The sequence below is a fragment of the Pelobates fuscus genome, chromosome 13 (genome assembly GCF_036172605.1).
Source record: "Pelobates fuscus isolate aPelFus1 chromosome 13, aPelFus1.pri, whole genome shotgun sequence".
In the NCBI taxonomy this organism is placed as follows: domain Eukaryota; kingdom Metazoa; phylum Chordata; class Amphibia; order Anura; family Pelobatidae; genus Pelobates; species Pelobates fuscus.
In genome coordinates this window covers 57,816,190-57,839,647 of record NC_086329.1, presented here as the reverse complement: position 1 = coordinate 57,839,647, position 23,458 = coordinate 57,816,190, and the positions used below count along the sequence as shown (strand labels likewise).

The following is a 23,458-nucleotide window of genomic DNA, read 5'->3' as shown; positions in this document are numbered from 1 at the left end:
GAAGCAGGTATAGCTTGCATAGCAATTCCCTACAACAAGAGACAAGACTCTGTGTGGAGGGTAAATTACAACTGATTTTAATGGAGCCAAAGCTGGCCTTTTATGCAGGTCCCCATGCAAGGGGTTTCTGGTGACATATTCCAGGGGCATTCCCCACTGGACCTGAGAGGGGAGAGCAACATAAGCACATACATAATTACATTACCTCTCAGGTCCATTACATGCGTATTAAAAATACCCCAAAATACATAGTTAATGTGACAGAACCGTCTGTCTTGGGATTATGTTTCTCCTCCCTCCATTCATCTGTTTGTTCAGTTCTTTCTTTGCCCGTACAGCCCCCTTGTTTCCCCACATTGTTTCCCAAACGGCTACCGATTACGCGACCACCGGGAAGCTGGCGTGTGCAGTCAATTGACCACCCAGTATCTGCGGTTAACCGCAGCTTAATTGACTGTTACTGGGTGGTCACGGTTACACATAGCCGCCACATGATGGCGGTGTTATGGAGCTCCCCGGGCAGCCAGCGTTGTTCTGCCCAGCTTCAGTACACCAAAAGCGGACACGTTTCCTTCCAAGCACCGCTGAGCTACCAGCCTACGGGTCTTCAGCTCAGTTCGTGAACCGAACAGCGGAGCATTCGGGACGTTAAGTTTTATATTACAATTTATGTGAAGGTACCCAGATAGCTATGCCATGGAGCCTGTTCGTGGAATTAAAGACTTTGGCTCCATGGTGATTAAACTGTATTCGTGTGGTCTGAGTGCCATTCACCTAATAATGTGCACTCAGACCTGAGCTATCTGGGGATATGGTACATGTATATATTTATTGTACCATTTGTAACACTGTACATTTTAAAGTAATTCTCTATCCTGTGGTCTCCACGTGTATAATGGCGATTTGCCTTTGTCCTGGGAGATAATTGAATTACTTCTCAATTATCTCCAGGGCAGAGGGGAGGAAGCCAGGATGCATTGTGGGAATGTATTGTGGCTGTATGTCCTAAACTGATACCTGTCTGTCCTTTGTTACAGTCTCCCATTTGGTCCCGTAGGGGAGTGTCCACCAAGTGGGAGACCTGCATAAATACGGGCAGGTAGCCCTCATTAAAGCCAGTTCTTGTTTTACCCTCAACTACAGAGCTTGGTCTCGTGATTGGGGGGATTTACTATACACGGATAGAGACTGATTGCTGGGAACGTAAGCCGCTTGGATGCTATATCGGTTCGTCTGTTAGCAGCGGTTTGTGGGATTACAGTTTGGGAGTTTGGAGTATTACTAAGTATGCTATTCGGCAAATAGGCGCATTTTCCTGGTTCCAGTTCGCGAGTTTGGGGTTCTAAAGCAGTCGTGCCTGCATTTTTGAAAGGGGAAGCTCTACTAAGCGGCGGTTTCACTCCTTTATGCTGGGAGTGTCTTAACAGTTAACAATGAAGTCCTATATCCCTGGATAGCCTTGATCTGAGTGCCCAACATATGTCTAATTCACTCAGATCCCACGAATGTAGCCAAAACGCCACCAGGGTATAGTTTTGAAAGACCGCACACAAGGTGTCTGCAGTTCCATGAAATCAGGCCGTATGGTCGGTCTCTTTTGGGAGTACAAAAATACAACTTATAAGACAATAAGTCGTTCATGCCTCCGTTCTCATAGTCCTGGTAGTTTGTGAGATGATCTTACGAACGCCGTTCTTTTTGTGTGAATAGTACCGAACATCTGTGAGCATGGAAGTCTTAGCGCACCGTCGATTGTCCGATTCTAGTTCCATACACTCAACAACCACCGCTGGCTGCATTTGTATTCCAGAATGGCCACTGCCACATGCTCGTACATACAAACACCGACCACACAGCCGACCGCTTAGAATGTTTAGGTGTTTGCGGCTTTGGAGGTGTTAGGAGGGGTCAATAAGGTTAACAAGTGCCACACTCCGCATCTTGGTGGTCGGTTGTTTGGTAGTTCTTTCATTAGTTGAACGGACAATGGTGAAATAGGGTATAGCTGTATTTTGTTGAATGGATAGGCGAAAGGAATAGAATAAACTATAAAAAATCCAGGGACTGTCATAAGTACAACGTAATAAACATTATGGTGCAGTACAGTAGATGTTTGTGAAGGGAGTACAAATGGGCAAAAGTGCACACTCTTTAGACACACACTTTTTAGAGCAGGACATACTTGAAAACGAGAGACATCTCAATGTATCTTTCCTGGTAAAATATTTTATAAATAAATATTATGAAGGCCTGGACGGAATAATCCCAGTCTATGGATATAAGTGGAGGGTCTTTGGAGCTTGTTTTCAGGATGAAGTAGGTATATGTGAAAAAAGACAAAATTGGAAATCCAATGGTATAGTATATACAAACAATTGATGGAGGAAAATATCCTACTTACATCACCCAGAGCAATGTCCTGCTCTGATATGAATAACTTGAGGTGGAACAATGGAATATGCTGGAACTGGAGGATGATGAGGGCTGTATGAAGTATGTATTCCACAGGTGATGATGTATAAAAAGTAGGTTTATTAAATAAAAAGCTGGAAACAGCAGCTATATAAGTAAAAACAAATTAACAAACTGTGGATAAAATAAGTCCTTACTTAATGCGTTTCGCCATAGATTCATATACTAAGAATATCATCTGTATCGTATGTATATAATATATAAATATGACATTTCTTGCAAACGATGTGGCATGGTATCTGCAACGGGACACCTTGGTAACCCGACCGGTTGCTCTGGCTAGTTCCCTTCTTTCAGCCGATCAGGCACTCTTACATGGTTAGTGGACTTAGCTCTATGTGCTCCCAGGCAGAGACGACACTCTGACATGGAAGTTTTTAGTCCTTACAAGGACTTTTCCCTGTTGCATCCCCTGCAAGTTGGAATGGCAGACACAGGGGTTAAATCATCCTTCCCTCCAATAACCAGATGACACACAGTTTTGGAGGTTAACACACTGACTCTCTTTATTGCAAACAGGCTTCTTTTATGCACAGACCCCGCCGGGGGTCTCCATTCAACATAACACAATCCCAAGTAGGAGGTAGAAGTCATCTCCCACCATCTCCCGCTCTGGATGATACCAACAGCACACAGGGTTACACCTTAAGACACATTACATATGGGTGGGGGTACACTTTGGGGCTCGGTGCCCCGGGAAGGGGTTAACACGGGTAAAACATATATCATTAGATAGCCCCGGGTCCCATCTGGGATCCCTGCAAATAGATGGACTATCGGGAGTCCAAGATACCAGCTTCTAAAATCCCTTGGATATTGGTGTTATCCCTTATGCCCTGTAAGAACAGTTCCATGACCAGGATAAAGAGGAGAGGTGAAAAGGGGCACCCCTATCTCGTGCCATTTCTGATGTGTTCTGGATCAGACAACTGTCCATTGATTTTATGTCTGCCTTGGGTTTGGAGTATATCGCTCCAAGCCACGTTATCCAATTGGGGCCAAAGTCCATGGCCTGCACCTTGCCTATTAACATGGACCAGTCCACCCTGTCAAATGCCTTCTCTGCATTGATAGAGAGAAGGAGAGTTTGAGCAGTGCATAATTTTGAGAGGTAGATCAAATTGAGCAACTTGGTGGTATTGTTTTTGGCTTCCCTCACTGGTACAAAACCAGCTTGATCAGGGTGGACTAGTCAACCCACAAATAGCCACAGGCGATTGGCCAGGGTTTTAGTAAATATTTTAAATTAAGGTTAATGAGGGAAGTGGGTCTGTAACTGCCACATTCTGTGAGATTTTTTCCAGGCTTTGGGATCTGGGTAACATAAGCTTTGAGTGTGGGATGGGGAAGGCCTGTTCTGGAGGTAAGCAAATTGAATGCTGTCAAGAAGGGTTGTGATAGTTCTTGTAAGAACAGTTTATAGTACTTGGCTGTAAATCCATCTGGGCCTGGGCTTTTGCCAGGTAGAAGGTGATTAATGGCCATATGCAGTTCATCAGGATGGATGGGGTTCATCAAATATTTGTAGGACATTGTAGGGAATTGTGTGTTTGATCCTTGATTCTAGATATTGAATCATGCGCTCCTTGGGGGGAGGTGTGTCTCTAAGATTGCATAGGGATGTGTAGAAATGCTTTCATGATGTTGGGGATCAAGGACAAAGGGTTTCCAGAACCCATTTTGATTCTTTCTATAAATGTTGATCTTCACGTATATTTGGTAAGCAGTAGCCTCCATTAAGTTTGCGCATTTGATAAGATTTTAAGTTTGGAACGCACATCAGTTAAACGGTTATAGTCACAAAGGGATAGTGTAGCTCTATGTTTATTTTCTACTTCCATGATGTCCGAGACAGTTTTACTTCAGCTTCTCTCTGATTTTTCTTTTTGGGTGCTAGTGCTATAAGGACTCCCCACAAAAAGCATTTACGTGCTTCCCAAGTTATGGTTGGAGAGGTGGAGGAAGTAGAGTTATCTGTGAAGTAGTGGTGAATAGTGTCTTTGAGTGAGCTCAGGATGTCTGCGTCATTGAGGAGTGTGTCATTCAGCTTCCATTGAATCAATGTAGTCGGGAGTGACGGAAAGAGAACAGCAAGAGACATGGGTGCATGGTCAGACCACTTAATTGGTCCATATGAGCTTAATTGTATAAAATGTAGAAATCTGTGAGGCATAAATAGCATATCGATACACGAGTAGGAGTTCGCTGCCGGGGAATAAAAAGAATAATCTCACTTGGATGGGTGTTGTATGCGCCAACTATCGTATAGTTGTGCATTATCAAGTAGCTCTTTGAGTCGCTTCCATGTGGAAGATTGGTATGAGTGTGTTGTAGAGGTCAAGAGCAGTGTCCAGTGTGGTATTTAAGTCGTCCCCTAGTATTAGTATCATTTTGGCAAATTCGTCCACTCGACTGAGATATTTGCGTAAGGACTTGCATTGTTTTCTATTTGGTAAATACAGGTTAACTGTTGTAACCATTGTTCTTCCCACTTGACCCTTAACTATAATAAATCGGCCCATGTCATCTGATTCATGCGCTTTATAGGTGAAGGGTAGGTGTGCTGCAAAAAGTATGTCAACACCTCTGGATTTAGATTCAGTGTAGTTATTAAAGAATACCTCTGGGAATCTCTGGTTTCGGAGTGCTGGGGCTGCCCCCCTCCCCCCCCCCCCCCGAAAGTGGGTTTCTTCTAATAAAGTCACGTCTGCCTGTAATCTGTAAACCTCTGACAGTGCCAGTGACAGCCCCAGTGACCTTATTTCAGGGGAATTCAGTCCCCTCATGTTGAGGGAAACCCCTCAAATGGTTGCCATTGAGGGTCGTATAGTAAGTGGGGTCTGTGGGTTCCACTTCCCAGATAGCAGAGTGCCAGAAAGAGAGGAAGATGGGAAAATCAGAGGACAAGGTAATGAAGGTGAGTATCAGTAAACAAGGATTAAATGCAAACAAAGCCCTTCAGTCCCTGAAAAAAGACACCACAATCACAATTAAACCAGCTGACAAGGGAGGGAATATTGTCATCTTAAATACAGCTGATTATGTTAAAATGACTTTGAAAATTCTTGATAATAGGGATACTTATCATCTCATGGAAAAAGATCCCACGAATGTATTCCTACATGATTATCAAGTTATTTTGGACATGGGCCGCAGTAGAGGGGTGCTATCCAGGGAGGAATATGATTTTATTCTCAATAAGTTCCCAAGGATAGCTACCTTCTACTGCTTGCCCAAAGTCCATAAAAATCAAACTAATCCCCCCGGGCGCCCCATAGTCTCGGGTGTTGACAATCTCACCCAGAATGGTAGCATTTACCTAGACAAGGTTCTCCGTCCATTTGTGGAACAATTATCCTCATATATTCAGGACACCAAGCAGACGCTGGTCCGCCTAGCAAGTTTAGTAGTTCCCGAGTCTGTGTCACTTTGTAGCCTCGATGTTGAAGCCCTTTATTCATCGATTCCACATAAGGGGGGCATTCAACACGTTAAACACTTTCTGGATAAGAGGGGCCCAGCTTTCAGTGACCATTCCTATTTTGCCTTGGAATTGCTTAAATTTATCCTTTGCCACAACTACTTCCTCTTTAATGAGAAATTCTACCATCAGATACAGGGCACTGCGATGGGGACGGCTTGTGCCCCATCGTATGCCAACCTACATCTAGGCTGGTGGGAGGAAGTAGTTTTGGCAGAGGACATGGCCTTTGCATCCTACAGACCGTTTATCTACCATTGGGCCCGCTACATTGACGATATTCTGATCCTTTGGACAGGTAGCGAGGAGATGTTTAAGAGCTTTGTTGTATTACTTAATACAAACAACCTGAACCTATCTTTCACATCGGAAATTGGGGGTGATACATTGAATTTTTTGGATCTTACTATTACAATAAATGGTGACTCCATTAGCACCACACTCTTTAAGAAACCAACATCTTCTAACAGCCTTCTACGTTGGGAGAGTTTTCATCCCCAAACCCTTAAACGTGGAATACCTACCGGGCAGTATCTTAGAGCCCGCAGAAACTGCAGCAACATTGAAGACTTTAAAATTCAAGCCAATGTACTGCGACAGCAGTTCAAAGTAAAAGGTTATCCGAACAAATGCCTTGAAAAAGCATACAAAAGGGCTCTTGAGGCAGATAGGGATACTTTACTATCTCCTAAGAAAGGGGAGTTTTCCACCAAACCACAACCCCCACGCTTGATAGCTACTTTCGATTCAGGCTGGGAGGCTGTCAAAACTGTCTTTCAAAAATTCTGGCCATGTCTCCTGGACGATACTCACCTCAAGAGGGTTTTGGGACCAAGAATTGATATGACCGCACGCAGAGGGAAGAATCTTAGGAATCTTCTTGTTCCAAGTCACTTTCACTGTCCCCCTGCGCGCACTTGGTTACATTCCACTACGGTGGGATTGTATCAATGTGGCCACTGTGTGGCCTGTAAATTTATCAAACGGGATTCCAAGACCATCCTAGATAGTACTGGGAAAAGATCGTTTAACATCAGATCGTTTTTCAACTGCAATACCACTGGATTGGTTTATCTCCTCACATGCAGTTGTCAACTACAGTATGTGGGTAAAACCTTTAGACCCTTTAAGGAGCGTATCAAGGAGCATGTTAGATCTCCTAAACTGCTTGTTGATACCCCCATAGGCCGCCACCTAAAAGAGTTTCATGCTGGCAATCCACAGGGGCTTCGCTTCTGTGGATTAGAATTGGTCCGAAGGGATAGACGAAGGGGCAATTATGACCGCTTCTTGAGACAACGAGAAAGTTTTTGGATTTTTCAACTAAAGACGCTTCATCCAAAAGGTCTCAACGAGGGTTTTTCCTTCGCCCCCTTTATCTAAGAAGTAAATACATCTATTTAAGAAATCAAGAAATCTCTAAAGACACCTAAATATACCCACATAGCTCTAAAATTCAACTTGCCTGTAGATATTTTGTCTATTTATTTATTGTCATTCTTATTAATTAATTAATTTAATTTTTTGTAACTAATATCGATATACACCCCCAATATCTATCTAACCTTTGGTCGATATCATTTGTTTAATTCATGGAGTATATCTCCATTTATTGGCTTTACTTGTCATCACACAAAGTTGTATTTAAACAGATCTCTTTTCTTTATGGTATTTATCTCCCTATATCTTGGGAGTTTAATTTTAATTGTTGCTCTCTAATATTACTCTTAAATCTATATAAACACTTATCTGCTCCCTATTGATGTTCCTGTCCGTCTCTGGGCCCTTAGAACTTCAGGCGTAGCATTCCCCTCTCTATTCTATTGATCTACATAGAACATTTGGGTCCCCTACATCGGATATTGTCCCATTAAAAAGACCCACATTATGGTTCTGATAAATGTAAGGGTCTCTAGATTTGGAGACTTTCATAATGAGGGGAAAAATTATGGGCATATATAATATAATCTCTCACAGCCGACAATGTGTTTAAAAAGCTCCTGGTTGCCGATTCAGGGAATGTTTGGGCATATATATTATGATATAACCCCCTACAGTCGTTTGTTTTAGACACACTTCTACACGCTAGTTCTCTGTAAGGGTAAAGTACTTTGATACCTATCGGAAGGTTTCTCCGCCCCCTCTACCCATATGAAGTCACACTTGAGGGTAGTACCATCTATTCGAGACATACCGCTAGTTCCCTGTAAGGGTTAATCACTCTGAATATTATCGAAAGATTTCTCCGCCCCTTCACTCATACGAAGCTACTGATTGGACAGTGACGTTTACGTCACATTTGAGGGCAGTACCATATATGCATTTAAAAAGAGGCGCTACTCACTCCGCAACGGCTCTTGACAAAGGCGACTTGTATCGCCGAAACGCGCGTTGAGCTACCGACATAGAGCGGATGATTTTCTAAATTTTTAAACTCTACTTTGGGACAGTTCTGGGGTTTGACTAATGAACATTTTTTTCTGGGCTTTGCCAAAGATCGTTGTCTATATGAACAGGATGCTAGGGACTCCTACCCCCAAATCTCATATAGCTGTTTAGGCATCCTGTTACATATTTGGCACAACGCTGTTTTTTCTGACAACGAGGAACTGTTTCTTTCTACTTTTGCCACAAATCTACATGTGCTTCAACGCACGGGATATAAAATTGCTGGCATTTATAAGAACTATTCCTCTTACTACTTAATCTAAAATAGTTCACTGCATTTTTGTTATGGGGTTTTTCTGCTTAACGTATAAGTAACCTGCTACAAAGGTCTGGCATCGTTTAAGTCAGTGGAATTTTAAGTTCGCTGTTACTCTAGATACTTTACACATCTTTATCTGGTTCAGCCTAGATTAGCATTTAATACATGGGATATCAGCCAAGGCATTTCCAGGAACCATTTGATTCGCAAGTTGCAACTTGAATACATTTATTGCATTTGGTTTTCTGTGATATTAGTAAACTGTTACAATTCTTGGCACATTTTAAGCTATAGATAAACCCATAGTTATTTGCTTTTGAAACATTGTTTTCTGGTTTAGTCATAACTATTCCCCACTAGGTCCCAATTTTAATTTATATGTTTGTATGTTTAATTATTATTTTTTTTCTCCCCAAGAGGGACCATTAAAGAGTTTTCTTGTTTTTTCTGGCTACCTGCTTATAAGGGTTCCCCTACAGGGTATTTGCAGAAACAGCCTTTCATATAAGGATATAAGGTCTTTTGGTGTGGTAGTGTGCTGTAACTCTGCCAACCACTAGTCCTATCTTTTTTCTAAGGATTAAATGCTTATCGTTAGAGAACGTATAGAGCACATGGGTTGTGCATTGAGAGCTTTGGTGTCAATCCAATCATGCATGCGATCTTGGTGGAAAGTCCAGTTTTTGATTTACCCATTGCTGAGCTGGGTGACATTGCGTGAGACTTGTCAGGCGGCGTGGTATAGGAAGCGAGAAGTCCTAGTATGTCCGAACTTTGTTAAGCAGAAAATATGGGTGCATGTCATGTAGCAGGGCACATTCGTCCAGAATTGTAATCCTTAGGCTAGGGGAATCGGCAGTCCAGGAAGGTTGCAACTATGCCAGTGAATGTTATCAGTTGTAATCCAAAGTGAAAGAAATGTAGTGACACAGTCCAAATATCAATAAATAGTAGTCACGAAAGATCATGGGAAAGCGTCTCTTTGTGGCCTTCAGCCTATTACAGCTGGTGGTTTTAGGATGTTGGAACTCTTGGGGAGGTTGGAGTTGGACGGCGTTCCCGCTGTTCCGTTCGCCTCTTTTTTTGCTACAGATTGCAAGCGTTGCCACTGAGGGAGGTGCTGGGTGGTGAAAGGCAGAACTGGCGAGTACCAGTCAGGAAGGTGCATGTCTTGAAGCTCCAGAGCTTGCATGAAGGGTTGTACATCTTGTGGGCTAGAAAGGGTGTACGTCTCCCCTTGAGTCGAGACAATAAGCGCAAAGGGGAAGCCCCAGTGGAAGTGTATATTGCAGACTCGCAGCTGGTCAGTAATGGGTTTTAGCACTCTCCTGGTTTGAAGAGTCATACAAGATAGGTCAGGATAAATTTTCATAGGACTGCCATGGAATAGGAGTGACGGGGTAGATATATATCATCACCTCTTCCTTGGCGGCAGATTACATCTCTCGGCGAGTCTCCAGATGCGTTTCTGGGCCGTAGAGAGTGGTGTGCTTGGTCCAAAAGCACAGGTGTGTCTGTTGGCTTGTCCAGTAGTAAGTTGAATAGTTCTCTGATTATGTCATGCAGGTCCTCTTTGTCCTGTTCTGGTAACCCCTTAATTTGCAGGTTATTTCTCCTCCCCTATTATCTAGATCATCTAGGGATCTCTGGTAGAAGGACAAGCACATATTTTGTGTTTCTATGGCCGACTGTAGCTGTTGCACTTGGGTGAATAACACGTCCCAGTCATCCTTCAAGGAACTCACCCGCTCACCAACATGGCGGATGTCCCACCCCAGTCCATCCATCTTCTTTTGGAAAGAGGATTCCAGCTTGGGTAACATATTCTCCATATCTCCTTTAGAGGGTAACTTTTATTAAGAACTATCTGATGTCAGGCTCTTGCTGCGATAGTAAGCTCTCAGAGTCTGCTGGGCTGGACGGTGGGAAGTCCTCGCGGTGTTCTGGCGCCATTTTGGAATCACTGGCATCATAATGAAGGTCCAAGGAATCCTGGAAATATTTGTTGTTTTACATATAAATATATATATATATATATATATATATATATATATATATATATTTGTGGTCAAGGCATAAAGCCGTAGAGTTAGTAACCTTAAAACAAACAGGACATGAAAAGTCAGTTGTGGTGTGCCATAACTGACAACGTAGTAGGCCTGAAATAAAAGAGGGCCTACCTCAAGGAATGATTAAAAGGAGGAGTGGTGGGTTGGACAAATGTCAAGACCTGAGCCGGTAGCAGGTGAAGGGCTGGAGCTCCTTAAGAAGGGGAACCAGGCCCTGCCTTCCATTTGTGGTCAAGGCATAAAGCCGTAGAGTTAGTAACTTTAAAACAAACAGGACATGAAAAGTCAGTTGTGGTGTGCCGTAACTGACGACGTAGTAGGCCTGAAATAAAAGAGGGCAAAAAGATGTAACCAGTTTATTCAGCCTACAATACAGTATAAGATTATCACACAATCATATTCTTGAATGCTAGGCGTACTTCCTGAACTGGCTGGGGGATGTATCGTGTATAAGCTGTGGACTTCCAGCGGCCCATGATCTTAATGATGTGTGCGGGGATATTCTTTTTTGAAGCGGTAGTAGCAGCTCCTATGCGAAATGAATGGCCAGAATATTTGGCCGGGTTTAGCCCCAAGCGTACTAACAATGTTCTTATGTAAAGCATGAACTTACTGATGGTCAGTGTTTTACCGTACAATGCCAGTAGTGGTCGATGTGGTGTCATTGGGATGGATGAAAGGTACTGGTCGAAGACTACCACGGGACACCATTTATTGTCAGTAGGGTAGTAGGGAATAGTGACCGTCTGTCCCTTCATACTAGTTTTCGTCTGGTGTAGGAACAGTGAATAGTGGTCATGTGTTTTAACTAGGTTAGCTCTTGTGAAGAAGTTTGGGGTGTTATAATTAGTAGTGGTAAATTCTTTGGGCCGAAGGAACCCATAGCATGCCAAGCATATGGCTGTTTTGATGACCTGATTTGTGCGAGTCTCAAACGGTGAAGTGTCTTAAAGATTTGACAGTGACTGAAATAGAATGTCATGTATAGGTAATCTGGAAGGTGTAGGTGCCGGGGTGGAGTCCTTGATACACTTCAATACAGACTTTACTTGGTAAGAGGAGAGGAACCGTTGTTTATCAGGCCATGTGGTGAGGATGTGGTGTTGAATACCCGTGATGTATATTTTAATAGTGTTGAAGGATAGTCTTAAGTGAAGATGGCAAAAATAAATAAACACAATCATAGTGCTCATGGCAAATTTGTCAGAAATTTTGTGTTCCATCACAAATTTATTAAACATCAGAAAAGCCCTGTCATAAACCTTTTTAGTGTTTACAGAAAGCCCTAATTGTGAGAGATGATATCCGTGAGCAAGTAATCTGTTTAGTCCAATATCATCTCCTGCCACTGTGCTACTGGAGTGGGTATTAAGGCCGCTGTGGGTAGGGCCGCCCGGAACTCCTGAAAACGAGATCGGGATAAATGGTCAACGGCAACATTAAGAATCCCAGGAACATGTACGCAATTCAGGAAAAAATGTATTTCGCTGCTTGCCATGTGAGATTCCTAACAAACCGCATGATGGCCAGGGAAGCGGAACGTCCCTTGTTAACAATATGGCATGTTGCCATGTTGTCCGAGAAGCACCGCACCGACTTCCTTGACCAGATAGCTCCCCATTTTACCGCTGCTGCAACAATGGGATAAAGTTCAAATAAAGCAGACGTGTCCTTGAACTCTGGTATCTCCGCAATTTCCTTTGGCCAGTTGCCCCACATCCATTCATTGCCAAAAATAGCGGCAAAACCGGAAGTGGCCGCAGCATCTGTCCAAATAGAAACAGACTCATCTGATAAAACTGATATGAATAAACTCTTCCTGTTTCAGTGTCGTAAAAACTCCCTCCACATGCGTAAGTCAGCGGTGGCATGCACATCTAACATTATACGAGAGGAGTCGGTCTGAAACCTAGGGAATAGACTGAGTAGTCGGGATATAAAAGACCGTCCTTGAGGAATAATTTTCATGGCAAAATTAAGAGAACCTAACAGGGATTGCAACTCCTTTTTGCTGCAGGACTGTTTGGTTAAGTAAAAGTCAATGGCGGCCAGTATGCGTTCAATCTTTTCCCTTGGGAGGCTGGCCTGCATGTGTACCGAATCCAGCACGACCCCCAGGAAATTGATGACCGTATCGGGACCTTCCGTCTTAGTAGGTGAAATCCGTGTTGTAGCCTGGAGGTTACTGGGAGGTAAGAGGTTGCTTTCTATGGAAAGAAAGTCATCCAGATAATGAATAATGGTGGGGCATCTACAGGTGTTAAGCAATATCCAACACGTCTCAGCAAACATATCAAAAATACGTGGGCTGCTCTTTGAACCGAATGTGAGACGCATGAAAAAATAATATAACTCTTGCCATTTAACACCATGTAAATGCCACAGGGATGGATGTATGATGAATAGGGAGTAGTTTGAAAGCATTCACTATGTCCGTCTTACTAAGCCAAGCGCCTATTCCTGCTGAGAGGATGGCCGTGATGGCATTATTTATTGTAGCGTATTGCAGCGAAAACTCTTCAGACGGAATAAGTGAGTTAAGACTTTGTGTAGCTCATGCATGGGGAGCAGAGAGGTCAAGAATCAACCTTTGCTTGTTTGAGGTTTTACCAGTGACCAGACCTATGGGGTTAGTTCTCCATAGAGCAAAAGGTGGAGAGTCAAAAGGCCCAATTACAAACCCTTGGTCAATCTCTTTCTGTATTAGTCGGTTAATAGCTTCAGGATCTGCCATGGCTGTTTGCAAGTTCTTGCATTCCCCATTAGGCATGTGGATGATACCTGTGTGAAAACCCGCCGTGAAACCTGACACCAAAAATTCCACTAAGTGTTGGGATGGGTGATCACATAATAACTTTCTCAGCAGTGAGGCATCAATAGACGATAAATACTGCTTGGGGTATAATTTATTTGGGCACATGCTTTAGAGTGAGCCCGGAAACATAAGGAACATACATGAAGCAACCTACGTGCACTGAACCCGCACGTGCCTGTATTAAAATTGTTGCAAACCTGCGACTTCCCAAAAAAAATTATATCACGGCCCAGTTTATCTTTAAGGACCTTGGCTAGTCTCCCAGTCGGTGTCATATTGGGAGGGGGTATTGGGACATAGATTTGCCGTGTGTGAATTGGAAGCACAAATGGCACAATCCGGTGTCTTGAGGCCCGCAAAGTGCCGACAAAAAAGCTCCGTATCCAGCACACTCCAGTCAACTTGATAGCTAAACTGGGACAGAGCCGCCGACGCCTTTGCGGCGAAAGCACGGTGGTAGTCATAAAAAGCCGTACCACCGTACTTGTGCCCCAAATCCACTAGCTTGTGTAGGTACAGATCCAATTCCTCCCTCCTATGGGGGTGCACTGAGCATACAACATCCCTGTAGGTCCCAAAAGCCTTGACAAATTCTGGGATAGACAGCTAACGGTTTAGTCTGGGGTCCCTAGATTTAAGTACCACTGATATGTCACCAAAAGCATACGTCTTATTTTCCAGGACATCTTGGGAGGCAATGAGTAGGGATACCAAATTTACCTCCTTCCCCTCCAAGATGTCCTTCCTCAAATTAGCAGGCACCAAATGTGCCGGGTTAATAATATGCAGATTTTTAATACCTGCCGGAATATTACCAGGAGAACTGCTGGGGACAACCGCCGTGTCACTATTTCCCCGGGGCCGTTTGCGACTGCTGTCGGCTCTCTGTATCCATTTTATCCAGTTTATCGGTAATACGACCTAAAGAGGTCAAGACCGAGGATAATATCGCGTGCAGATCAGAAGACTGACCGCTACTAGACCCTTCGTCAGCCCCAGTATTATCAGTTTGCGTGTTTAAAAGTCTATTCAATTCGGCTTTCCTAGCCGTAGCTGGGAATTGAATATTACTTTTCCTCAATTCGGCGGTGATCCGAGGAACCATCCAGGAGCGGAGAGATGAAGGACTTGAATTGTCGACTCCTTGGGATGGAGTGACCGATCTAGCAGGTGTGCTAGGGATAGACAGATCTTCCCCGCCTTCTGGTAGTTGTGACATGCTACAAAATAAATTGTAGAAGTTTTACCTAGTGTAACATTTTTTTTTTTTCACTGGCTGCTTTAACTAGTGCCAAGCGGCAAAACAATTAAGGCGATAGGTGACAGGTGAGGCCCTACTAGTTGCCAAGCGGCTGTGAGAGGCTCTACCTATGAATTGGCCCGATTGGGGTATGAGGCCATTGACATTATGGCAGGGAGTTGGCCCCTCTGTGACAATAACCAGAAAAAGACAGAATGGGAGTGACAGGAGTTGGCCCGAGGGGATGTCGTACCTCCGTTTGAGGATGGGTGTTGGCCTTGCGGGACCACTAACATAAGGCGTAGAAGGCCAAGAAGAATGTACCTAGAGGCTTTAGTGCCAGTGTATAACTAGCTTTTGAAAATAGACGAGGAAGGGAATCGTGTAGAATCGAGGCAAAGGGACGTACCTGTTGAGCCGAGTATTTAGCCGGGTAAGGTAATACAGGTGAACTGTAGGTCCTACAAAATAGTGAGTTTACAATTAAATTAAATTTAATAACTATTAAGTGGTTATTGATATGTACCTTACATTCCCTCCTGTACCCAAGTTACCTACCAGGTAGCAAAATCCTAAATTGGAACCTGGAACCAAAACCCCAAAATGCTGCGTGGATGGCCTAGCCTATAAATGTAGACGTAACACGTAAGAATACCGGCTATGAAAAACCTGAAGTGGCTAGTTAAAACATGAAAAATGACATTTGAAACTGTACGTGTTTTAAGAATTTTATGTGTCACATAAAAGAAAAAAAATGCCTTCTCTTGATTGCATGTAGTATCTGGAACATGGAATGCCTCGTGCCACACCTGCAAGTCATTTGCTTGAATGCAGGTGTAGAGGCCAGTCATTATAGGCTGCTTTAAAACTTGAAATTATATATGTAACACAATATGTTAAAATTTTGCACAATATGTAATAATATCGAATAACCACAAGGGGCCGACATAACCCAGCTAAAGTGCGCAATGAAATTACTAATGCATTTAAAACGAATGAATAATGAGTATTGTATCCCATAAGCACAATTAATACATACAGCTTATAAGTACGTATAACTTGCGAACTGATTTAAAAGAAATCAGGAATCGAAACGAATTGCCCAGCGTACGTGCAACAATTCCCGCCAAAATATTCAAAAATGTGACGTAACGGTAAGCTCCGTATTTGGATACTGGTATCCCAAGATGACGCGGATCGACGGCGACCGCCGCCCGACGGCAGCCGTGACTTACGGTTTTGCTGAAAAATGGAACCAGCCGCCGGTCGCTTATGCGATAAGCCGAAATGCGGGGACGCCAGGGAGACAGGGAATATCTTGCAAGCTGAAACGGAGCAACAGGACCAGGTAAGTGTATCCTCGGGGTTCAACCTGTGACAAAGGAGATTTGCACGGAACGGAAGTGTGGTTATGCAAATCTCAAGACCTGAGCCGGTAGCAGGTGAAGTCCTGGAGCTCCTTAGGAAGGGGAACCAAGCCCCTCCCACAACTTCAGGCCCTGCCTTCCATATATATATATATATATATATATATATATATATGTAAAGGCGGAGCTTGGCGTTGTGGGAGGGTATGAACCGGCCTATATAAACTCAAACCTACCTCCAAACTGGGCTGACATAGACTGGTCACTTCCGTTTCCGTTTTTTTCACCAGAAGAATTTCCTCGTGCAGAATTCCTAGGCCCAGTTACAGCAGCAGGCTTTCGTACCGCAGACCACAAAAAGCAGCGTCAGCGACCCAAAAATGGTACCACCAGCGCAACTCAGCGCCCGGGGCAGCATACCCGCGTTCTGCAACAGTATTTCCAGGGCACCTACCCAAACTTCCGGGTCGGCCACCAGGCACTTGACAACAGTGAGTAAAAACCAACGCTCTAAGTTGCCGAACGGGGGACCTATGCGCCCGCACGCATTCACTCACAAATAAACTTGCATTCAAACGAACGGAAGTTCGTACGCACGAACTAACACACAAACCTTCCTTCTCCCAGCACATATATCATGCATACATATGAATGTAGTCATGTACAAAACTAATTAAAAAAAGTTTCAGGTCAGCAAGTTCAGACGAATGACCTGTCAAACTTGCACAACATCGCCATCTACAGTTCAAATGGCTAACTACAGATAAAACCCCTTTTCAAGCTTTTAAGGCAGACATGCTACACCGGCTTCACAAAACTCACAGACTTAAAAATACTGAAAACGGGATAAAAAGAACTGGTTTTGCATTTGTTTCTCTATATAAATAATAATCGCTTTTTAAACGTATTTACCGCTAATATCTATAAAACGGCTAATTAATTGCTAATAAGTATGATGTATGTGGTCAGTCAGTTAAATTCCCTACACACAGTAACAGGGTAATAAGCCTAACCATGTATTTTGTTCTGTTTAGGTAAGATTTCTGGTGTAACAAGGAGGGTTACAGTGCCTTATTTAAACTATATGCTCACACAGTCATTATATATTCCAAAAGTCAGAGCAATACGCCCCTGAATTTTCATCTTGTCTTTGTGATATCTATGATGATACATACGGTACATTAAAAAAACAGTACGGCTCTATACAGCGGGAAAGGGGGGTGCTTGGAAGTCACAACATAACCTGGTTAGGCACGTTAAACTAGATTCAAGATAAAAAAACAAACTAGGTTAGGATCGCTCACAAAAGGGAATATATTAAAGTTACTACGTAGTAAACCTCAGGAAAGCACTAATCATGATCATTTGAATTTATTGCAGTCAGAACCCCTTCATCCAAATAGCCATTGCGACAATTTTTATCGCATAGCTGAATACGTCTACAGTTCAAAAGTACAAACCAGTAAGTTAAAAACGTCCCAATCCACATCTGTTCTAGACAAATACATACTACACCATTACAGTAAACGGCACAAGTTAAAAGATGAAAGCAGTCGTCCACACTCACATACGCACGTTAACCAGGATAACCTACACATATTAAATTTCCTAAAACAATCTTAGACATACCATAAACAAAAGCTAGAATTACGACTACGCTGGTAACCACACATACATACAAGAGGACTAGCACTTAGCAACGTTACCTTGGAGCTCAGGTCATAATACTTCACAAGTACAAACAATCATTTACCGTAATAAAACTCACTTCATTCCCTTAATCCGTTAGATCAAGAAGTAAGGACCAACAGTTGATCCAGGTATGTATCACTTAAAGCAATCTAAAAAACACGCACAACCATAGAGAAGTCTCCAATGATAGTCTTGATTCACAGGTGGTACACGTCTGTAAACTCAGGAATCCCACGACTGATAAGATACCTTCTCTAAAAAACGATCAGGTATGTGGTATCCAACATGCCAATTACCCCAAGCAGCGTTATACTGGCAGATAGGGTACTTGAACAGGCCATACACAGGCAAGGCAAACTGGAATCCTGTGAGACCAACACCCATCCTCACATAGAGGTTTACCAGCTCACACTGTCCAAATCATAGCTATTGTCTCGAACCGCTCTACTCAAGAGCTCTAGTTAGGATGTCACTTCTCTCTGCCATTATATACATATTAAGTCCCCAGAGGCCTACACCCTGCCTTTGCTCAAGGGAAGGGCCAAATCATAGAAAGTGCCTCTATCCGCCCCTTGGCATCAGCATGGCCTCACCATCCCACTAATAGTTAAGTTCTTCACCACCCGGCAATTAAAGAAGCCAGTTAATGCAAGTCCTTATAACTATAGCAAGACAAGACTCACGTCTAAATCTCATTTATAGCATGTTGCATGCATCAGAGCAAGCAGACGATTTCTCCCTACCCGGCACACCAGCTAGACCTCCGATTCCAACAACAGCTCCTACAGCAGGAGAATGTCAAGAACCCTCTAGTCCCTGTTCATTAAGATCTTGGACAATCCCAAAGAACGCAGCAAAACTCAGGTGTAGGGGGCTACCATACCTGGCCACGGCCAGGAAAGCTGAATTGTACAGGATTATGATGACCAGCGCAGATAATCCACAGCCAAGGTCCAGCTCTCAAGAGCACATCATTGACTCTCTCACAGGGATTCAGACCACTATGACAGCTATGCTTGCATCGATTAACAGCTTAAATCAAAGAGTCGATAAATTGGAAACTTCAGCACCAGCCACAGTGTGTTCCCCAGATACCCCTCCTACACAAGTTATCAACCAAGCCATCTCACAGGAAAATGCCACAGGTACACAAAATGCACAGGGTGCGGATACACACATTATCACACCAGCACACATGGTACCACCCAACATCAAGAAAGATATTCTGGAGGAAAAAGACGTAAACCTTATGTCCTTACTGATAGCATCACAGGACATAGTGGAAAACAAAACCTAGTGCTCAAGGCCAAAGACCCTAGGCTGTCCATACCAGATTTTGTACTCGCATTTGGGTTATATAGGGATGTTATTTGCTTTAATTTTCCACAACGTAGAGAGAACTGGACTTGTATATGCACAAGTTGGTAGATCTGGGAAACAGGTGGTTAAAATTTTTATGACTACCACAAGTCTTTTTCAGCCAAGGCAGCGGCAACATTCGAACAGTTTAACATAAGAATAGATTGGAGTCATATGGACACCAAGTTATTCTGTACCCTTGATCTTAAACTCCATAGTTTGATTTTGATGTAGCAACAAAACCTGTTCATAGAAGTTGGTTAAAAATGGTTGAAACAATAATAATTCTATTTTGCAGCTTTTGTTAAGTGGAAATAAGAACAACTTTATACTTTTCCTATAAATACAATACTGCCATTGAAAATGTAGCTTCTGTAATATGTGTAATTAGAGAGGTAGCATAGTCCTTAATTGTTTATTGTTTATGGTACAATATTAAAAAATGTGTATACACTTTTTATATTTGAAAATATTTTAAAAATATGCTTACTTGTTGCTGGTTGATCTACTTTTGTACACTCTCCTTCTACAATTGAGATATCATCTATAGCAATGTCACCTTCTATGCCATGCCCACGAACACCTTCAAATATTAGCTGCAAAAGGAATTTAAGACACTGATATAGTTTAGTTTTTATATAAATATATTAAAAAGACACACACAGTGCAGTGGTTATAGTGTACCGCCCGACGGTAAATAGTCAAACCATATCAGAATGGTGTGGCAACTTACCAGAAAAGCCTGGGCTAATGTACTAGCTTTGGTGTTATCCTGCAAGACAAGCTGCATTTCACTGCAAAGTAAAGCCCCACCAGCTGCTTTCATTGGATAAGAGAGCTCAGTTGATGCTCTCAACCAGTGAGCATAGTCCTACATTGCCCTGCTTAGCTCTGTAAAGGAAACCAGACTAACGGGGAATACCTGAATACACAGAGGGACCCAGGCTGAATTGCCATAGTATTAAAACAGTTTGATTACTCATTGTAGAATTGCATCAGGGCACTCGTAGCACCATAATCACTAAGTGGGCTACATGTAAATATATAAAAATGTATGTTTTCTCACTAAATAATTGTGTTAACTGTACCATATACTTTTTTTGTACATTTGTTGTGTATAACATTGTATTCAAATTATGTTGAAACTATTGCCTATTTTTTTCCCCTTTATTCTAATCCAGTCCATCATGTATGCTCCAGTCTGGGGTTTTGGAACTAAAAGAAGACCATAATCTCTAGCTGAATTTTGTAGTCATACTTTATATTACAATTCCAGCGCAAGCAGAATGAGTGATGTTTAGTCTAACACGGTGACAGCAAGATGATATTTAAAATATATAGTATAAACTAAAATATAAGATATGTGTAACTAGGTCCTTCGTAGAAGGATACATGGCTCTGCTCTGGAGAGGTTATACATTATTAAGAGATAGTAGTGATTAGGACAGAAGGTAAAAGGGTTGTGTGAAACCCTTGCTAGTTTGCAAGATACAATACATGGTAGAAAATAATGTTATGGTTAAGGGAGTTTTAATTTAGGATTCAGTAAAGGATTCACCCCTCCTTGTAAGCGTGCACTTTTTATTCACATATGTAATTCACAAGCTACAAGATGGCATAGGCATATGAATGAACCATATGGATGAAAAAAAAACAATACCACTAGAATACACAATGGCTATAGCTAATTTAATGCATCTAAACACATGATCTGTTTTATTATATTAAACAACAAGAGTGTGTCAGACACAAATATTGTGTAAAATATCACTAAATGTATTGGGCAAGGGAAATGTTACCAATTTTATGCAGCTGCCCTGCCAACTGTGTCTGTCACCATTTTTTATTCAAATTTCTATAATTGGTCACTAAAAAAAAAATGATGATCACTTCGGCCATGGAGGAAATACTCCAATTTCAAATGAATGTATAAGTATTCCATCATTAATGTCATGCAAAAGTTTCAAATTAGGACAAATACAGTCAAGCTAAAAAAATACAAACTCCACAATGTTGGCTTACATTTTACAACCTAGTTGTCATCTCAAAACATCTTTAATGAATATACACCCAAACTATGATTTACCAAGCTCATACCTGAAAGGAAGTGGTAGGATGTATATTTAAACGAGCCTGATGCCATTGCTCTCCTTTATTACCATTTGCAGACCATATTTGGACTTCAGTGTTAGTTTGTCCTTTCAATCGAAGTAATACATTTAATGCCCCTGAAAAAATAAACACATTTTAACAATTTCACAGTGTCTTGACCCCATGGGGACCATTTCAATATAATGTGCTAATGACATATGGACCATGCCAACATGAAATGTCCTGCTTTATTGGACTCTGCAGAACTTTAGTGCTGTATTCGCACTAAACGTGAAGTACATACCATACTGGTACTGATATTCTACAGTACTGATAATTACAATATAAACTGGTATTAATAGACTATCTTTCAGTACAGAATATATTCATATAATAATTAACGTGCACATATTTAAACAAATCTAACAATATGTATCATTAACATTCTCAATTAATTTAAAAAGCAAAAAAAAATAATAATAATACAGTTCAATAGTTACTTATGTAATGCACCTTTAATGACTTCATATTTATGATCAATAAACAAAAGTCATAAACTATTAGACTCTTTAAAGTTTCTAACTTATCAATCAATTCATCCTAAGGCAAGGCTCGTCATTTTTCATTCGTGCTATATGCAAGTGAAAACTCACCCATGTGAGTGTACATGTATTGCCCTAGTACTGTAAAGCTTGGAAGCAGTTCATTGAAAAATGGACAGTATTCCAGAGTTTAGGTACCCAGCATGACATTGGCAGCAATATTATTTTAGAACCAGTGAACAGCTCTGGTCTCCTAAGTCATTCTATTGTTTTCTTTTAAGAACCTTTCTATTGTTTTCAAGGTAATAATGTTGTGTTTGATGATGCTGATCCTGAACAATTTCAAAAAGTGAAGAAGCACCATCAATGTTACAAAAAATATGAAAAAAGTAATATTCTTAACTCAATTTATATCACATTCTGTGAATGGAGGCTCCTCTGAATATCTCTTTCGGTTTACCTACATTTAGGTAGCAAAGTGCTAATTTAATTAGTGAGTCAATCATTTATACTGTCTATAGAACCTCTAAACAGCTATTCTTGGACTTTTAAACATTTGACCCAGTTAATTTAAGAACAAATATATACAATCCTTTCAGCTTGCTCTTAATTCTCTTATATTGAGAACATTCACATCCCCAATTTTTCACCTCTTGGCAAAAACATTTGTTCTACTAATAAATATTTGTAGAAAATGTTCACCTTTAGTTGAAATGTATCGCCACAGTACAAAAAATATCTGTGAATAATTATAGGGTTAAAATTTATCATTTAAGTTACTGAAAGGTTTAGTAAATTGGAAATACATATACTCATCTGTCTATACAATATAGCAGTGATTATCAAACCAAACCTCAAGAAACACTAGCGGTTGAGAATTTGCCAGTAAATACACTGAATTAAAACTGACAAACGCTTAAATTATGGCCTGTTGCTATGTCTTGAGCACTGGTTTAGGAGTCACTGCTGTAGAGATTTGAGTCACTTAGTTTGACTTTCATATGAGTAACTCATTGGGCACAAGTTGACTACACATCAGATTTTAGCTATCTGTTCATTATTGCTTTACTTTATAGTAATTAAGTTAAATTATGATAGCATTATTCTAACTGACGCCTCACTTCTGATTTATTTTGTTTGACTTGTATATTGAGAATGGTGATAATACAATGTTCACATAAATTAAAGAATTATATTGTCCATTCATCAATTATAACCATGCAAACAATTACTGGTGTTTAGTGAAGAGAACGCATTCCTGATTTCCAAATCCTGATTTCTAAATTCCTGTTTTCCGAACTGCCATATAAACTAATCACAAAGCAAACAACTTGCACAGTAAATGATCATGTTTGTTTTGATTCACCATTCAGAGTTCAGCCCATATAATCAAAAACTAGATGATTGATCGGAAAAAAAATATTAATATCTAAGGGACAATCATTCAATGTTGACAAGTGACCACAAGAGTGAAAAAAGGAGGAGCAATAAAAAAAATCTATACTTAATAAATCTATACAACACAATTAAATAATAAAAAATATATAATAATATGATACTAGTGCAGTATACTGATTGGCCCATCGGACAATATTCTGACAAGCTGGAATACCACATGTATGG

General features: G+C 41.4%; 1 protein-coding gene across 2 annotated transcripts in view; it reads right to left on the bottom strand.

Moving 5' to 3' along the window:
• MDGA2 (MAM domain containing glycosylphosphatidylinositol anchor 2) overlaps positions 1-23,458 on the bottom strand; it is a 793,609-nt gene that overhangs the window by 6,084 nt on the left and 764,067 nt on the right. For both annotated transcript variants that reach the window (XM_063440282.1, XM_063440283.1), the window contains exons 15-16: positions 21,300-21,430; positions 19,693-19,798 (exon numbers count right to left, since the gene is read on the bottom strand). In XM_063440282.1, the coding sequence (XP_063296352.1) occupies positions 19,693-19,798; positions 21,300-21,430 (237 nt within the window). The remainder of the gene's footprint in view (positions 1-19,692; positions 19,799-21,299; positions 21,431-23,458) is intronic.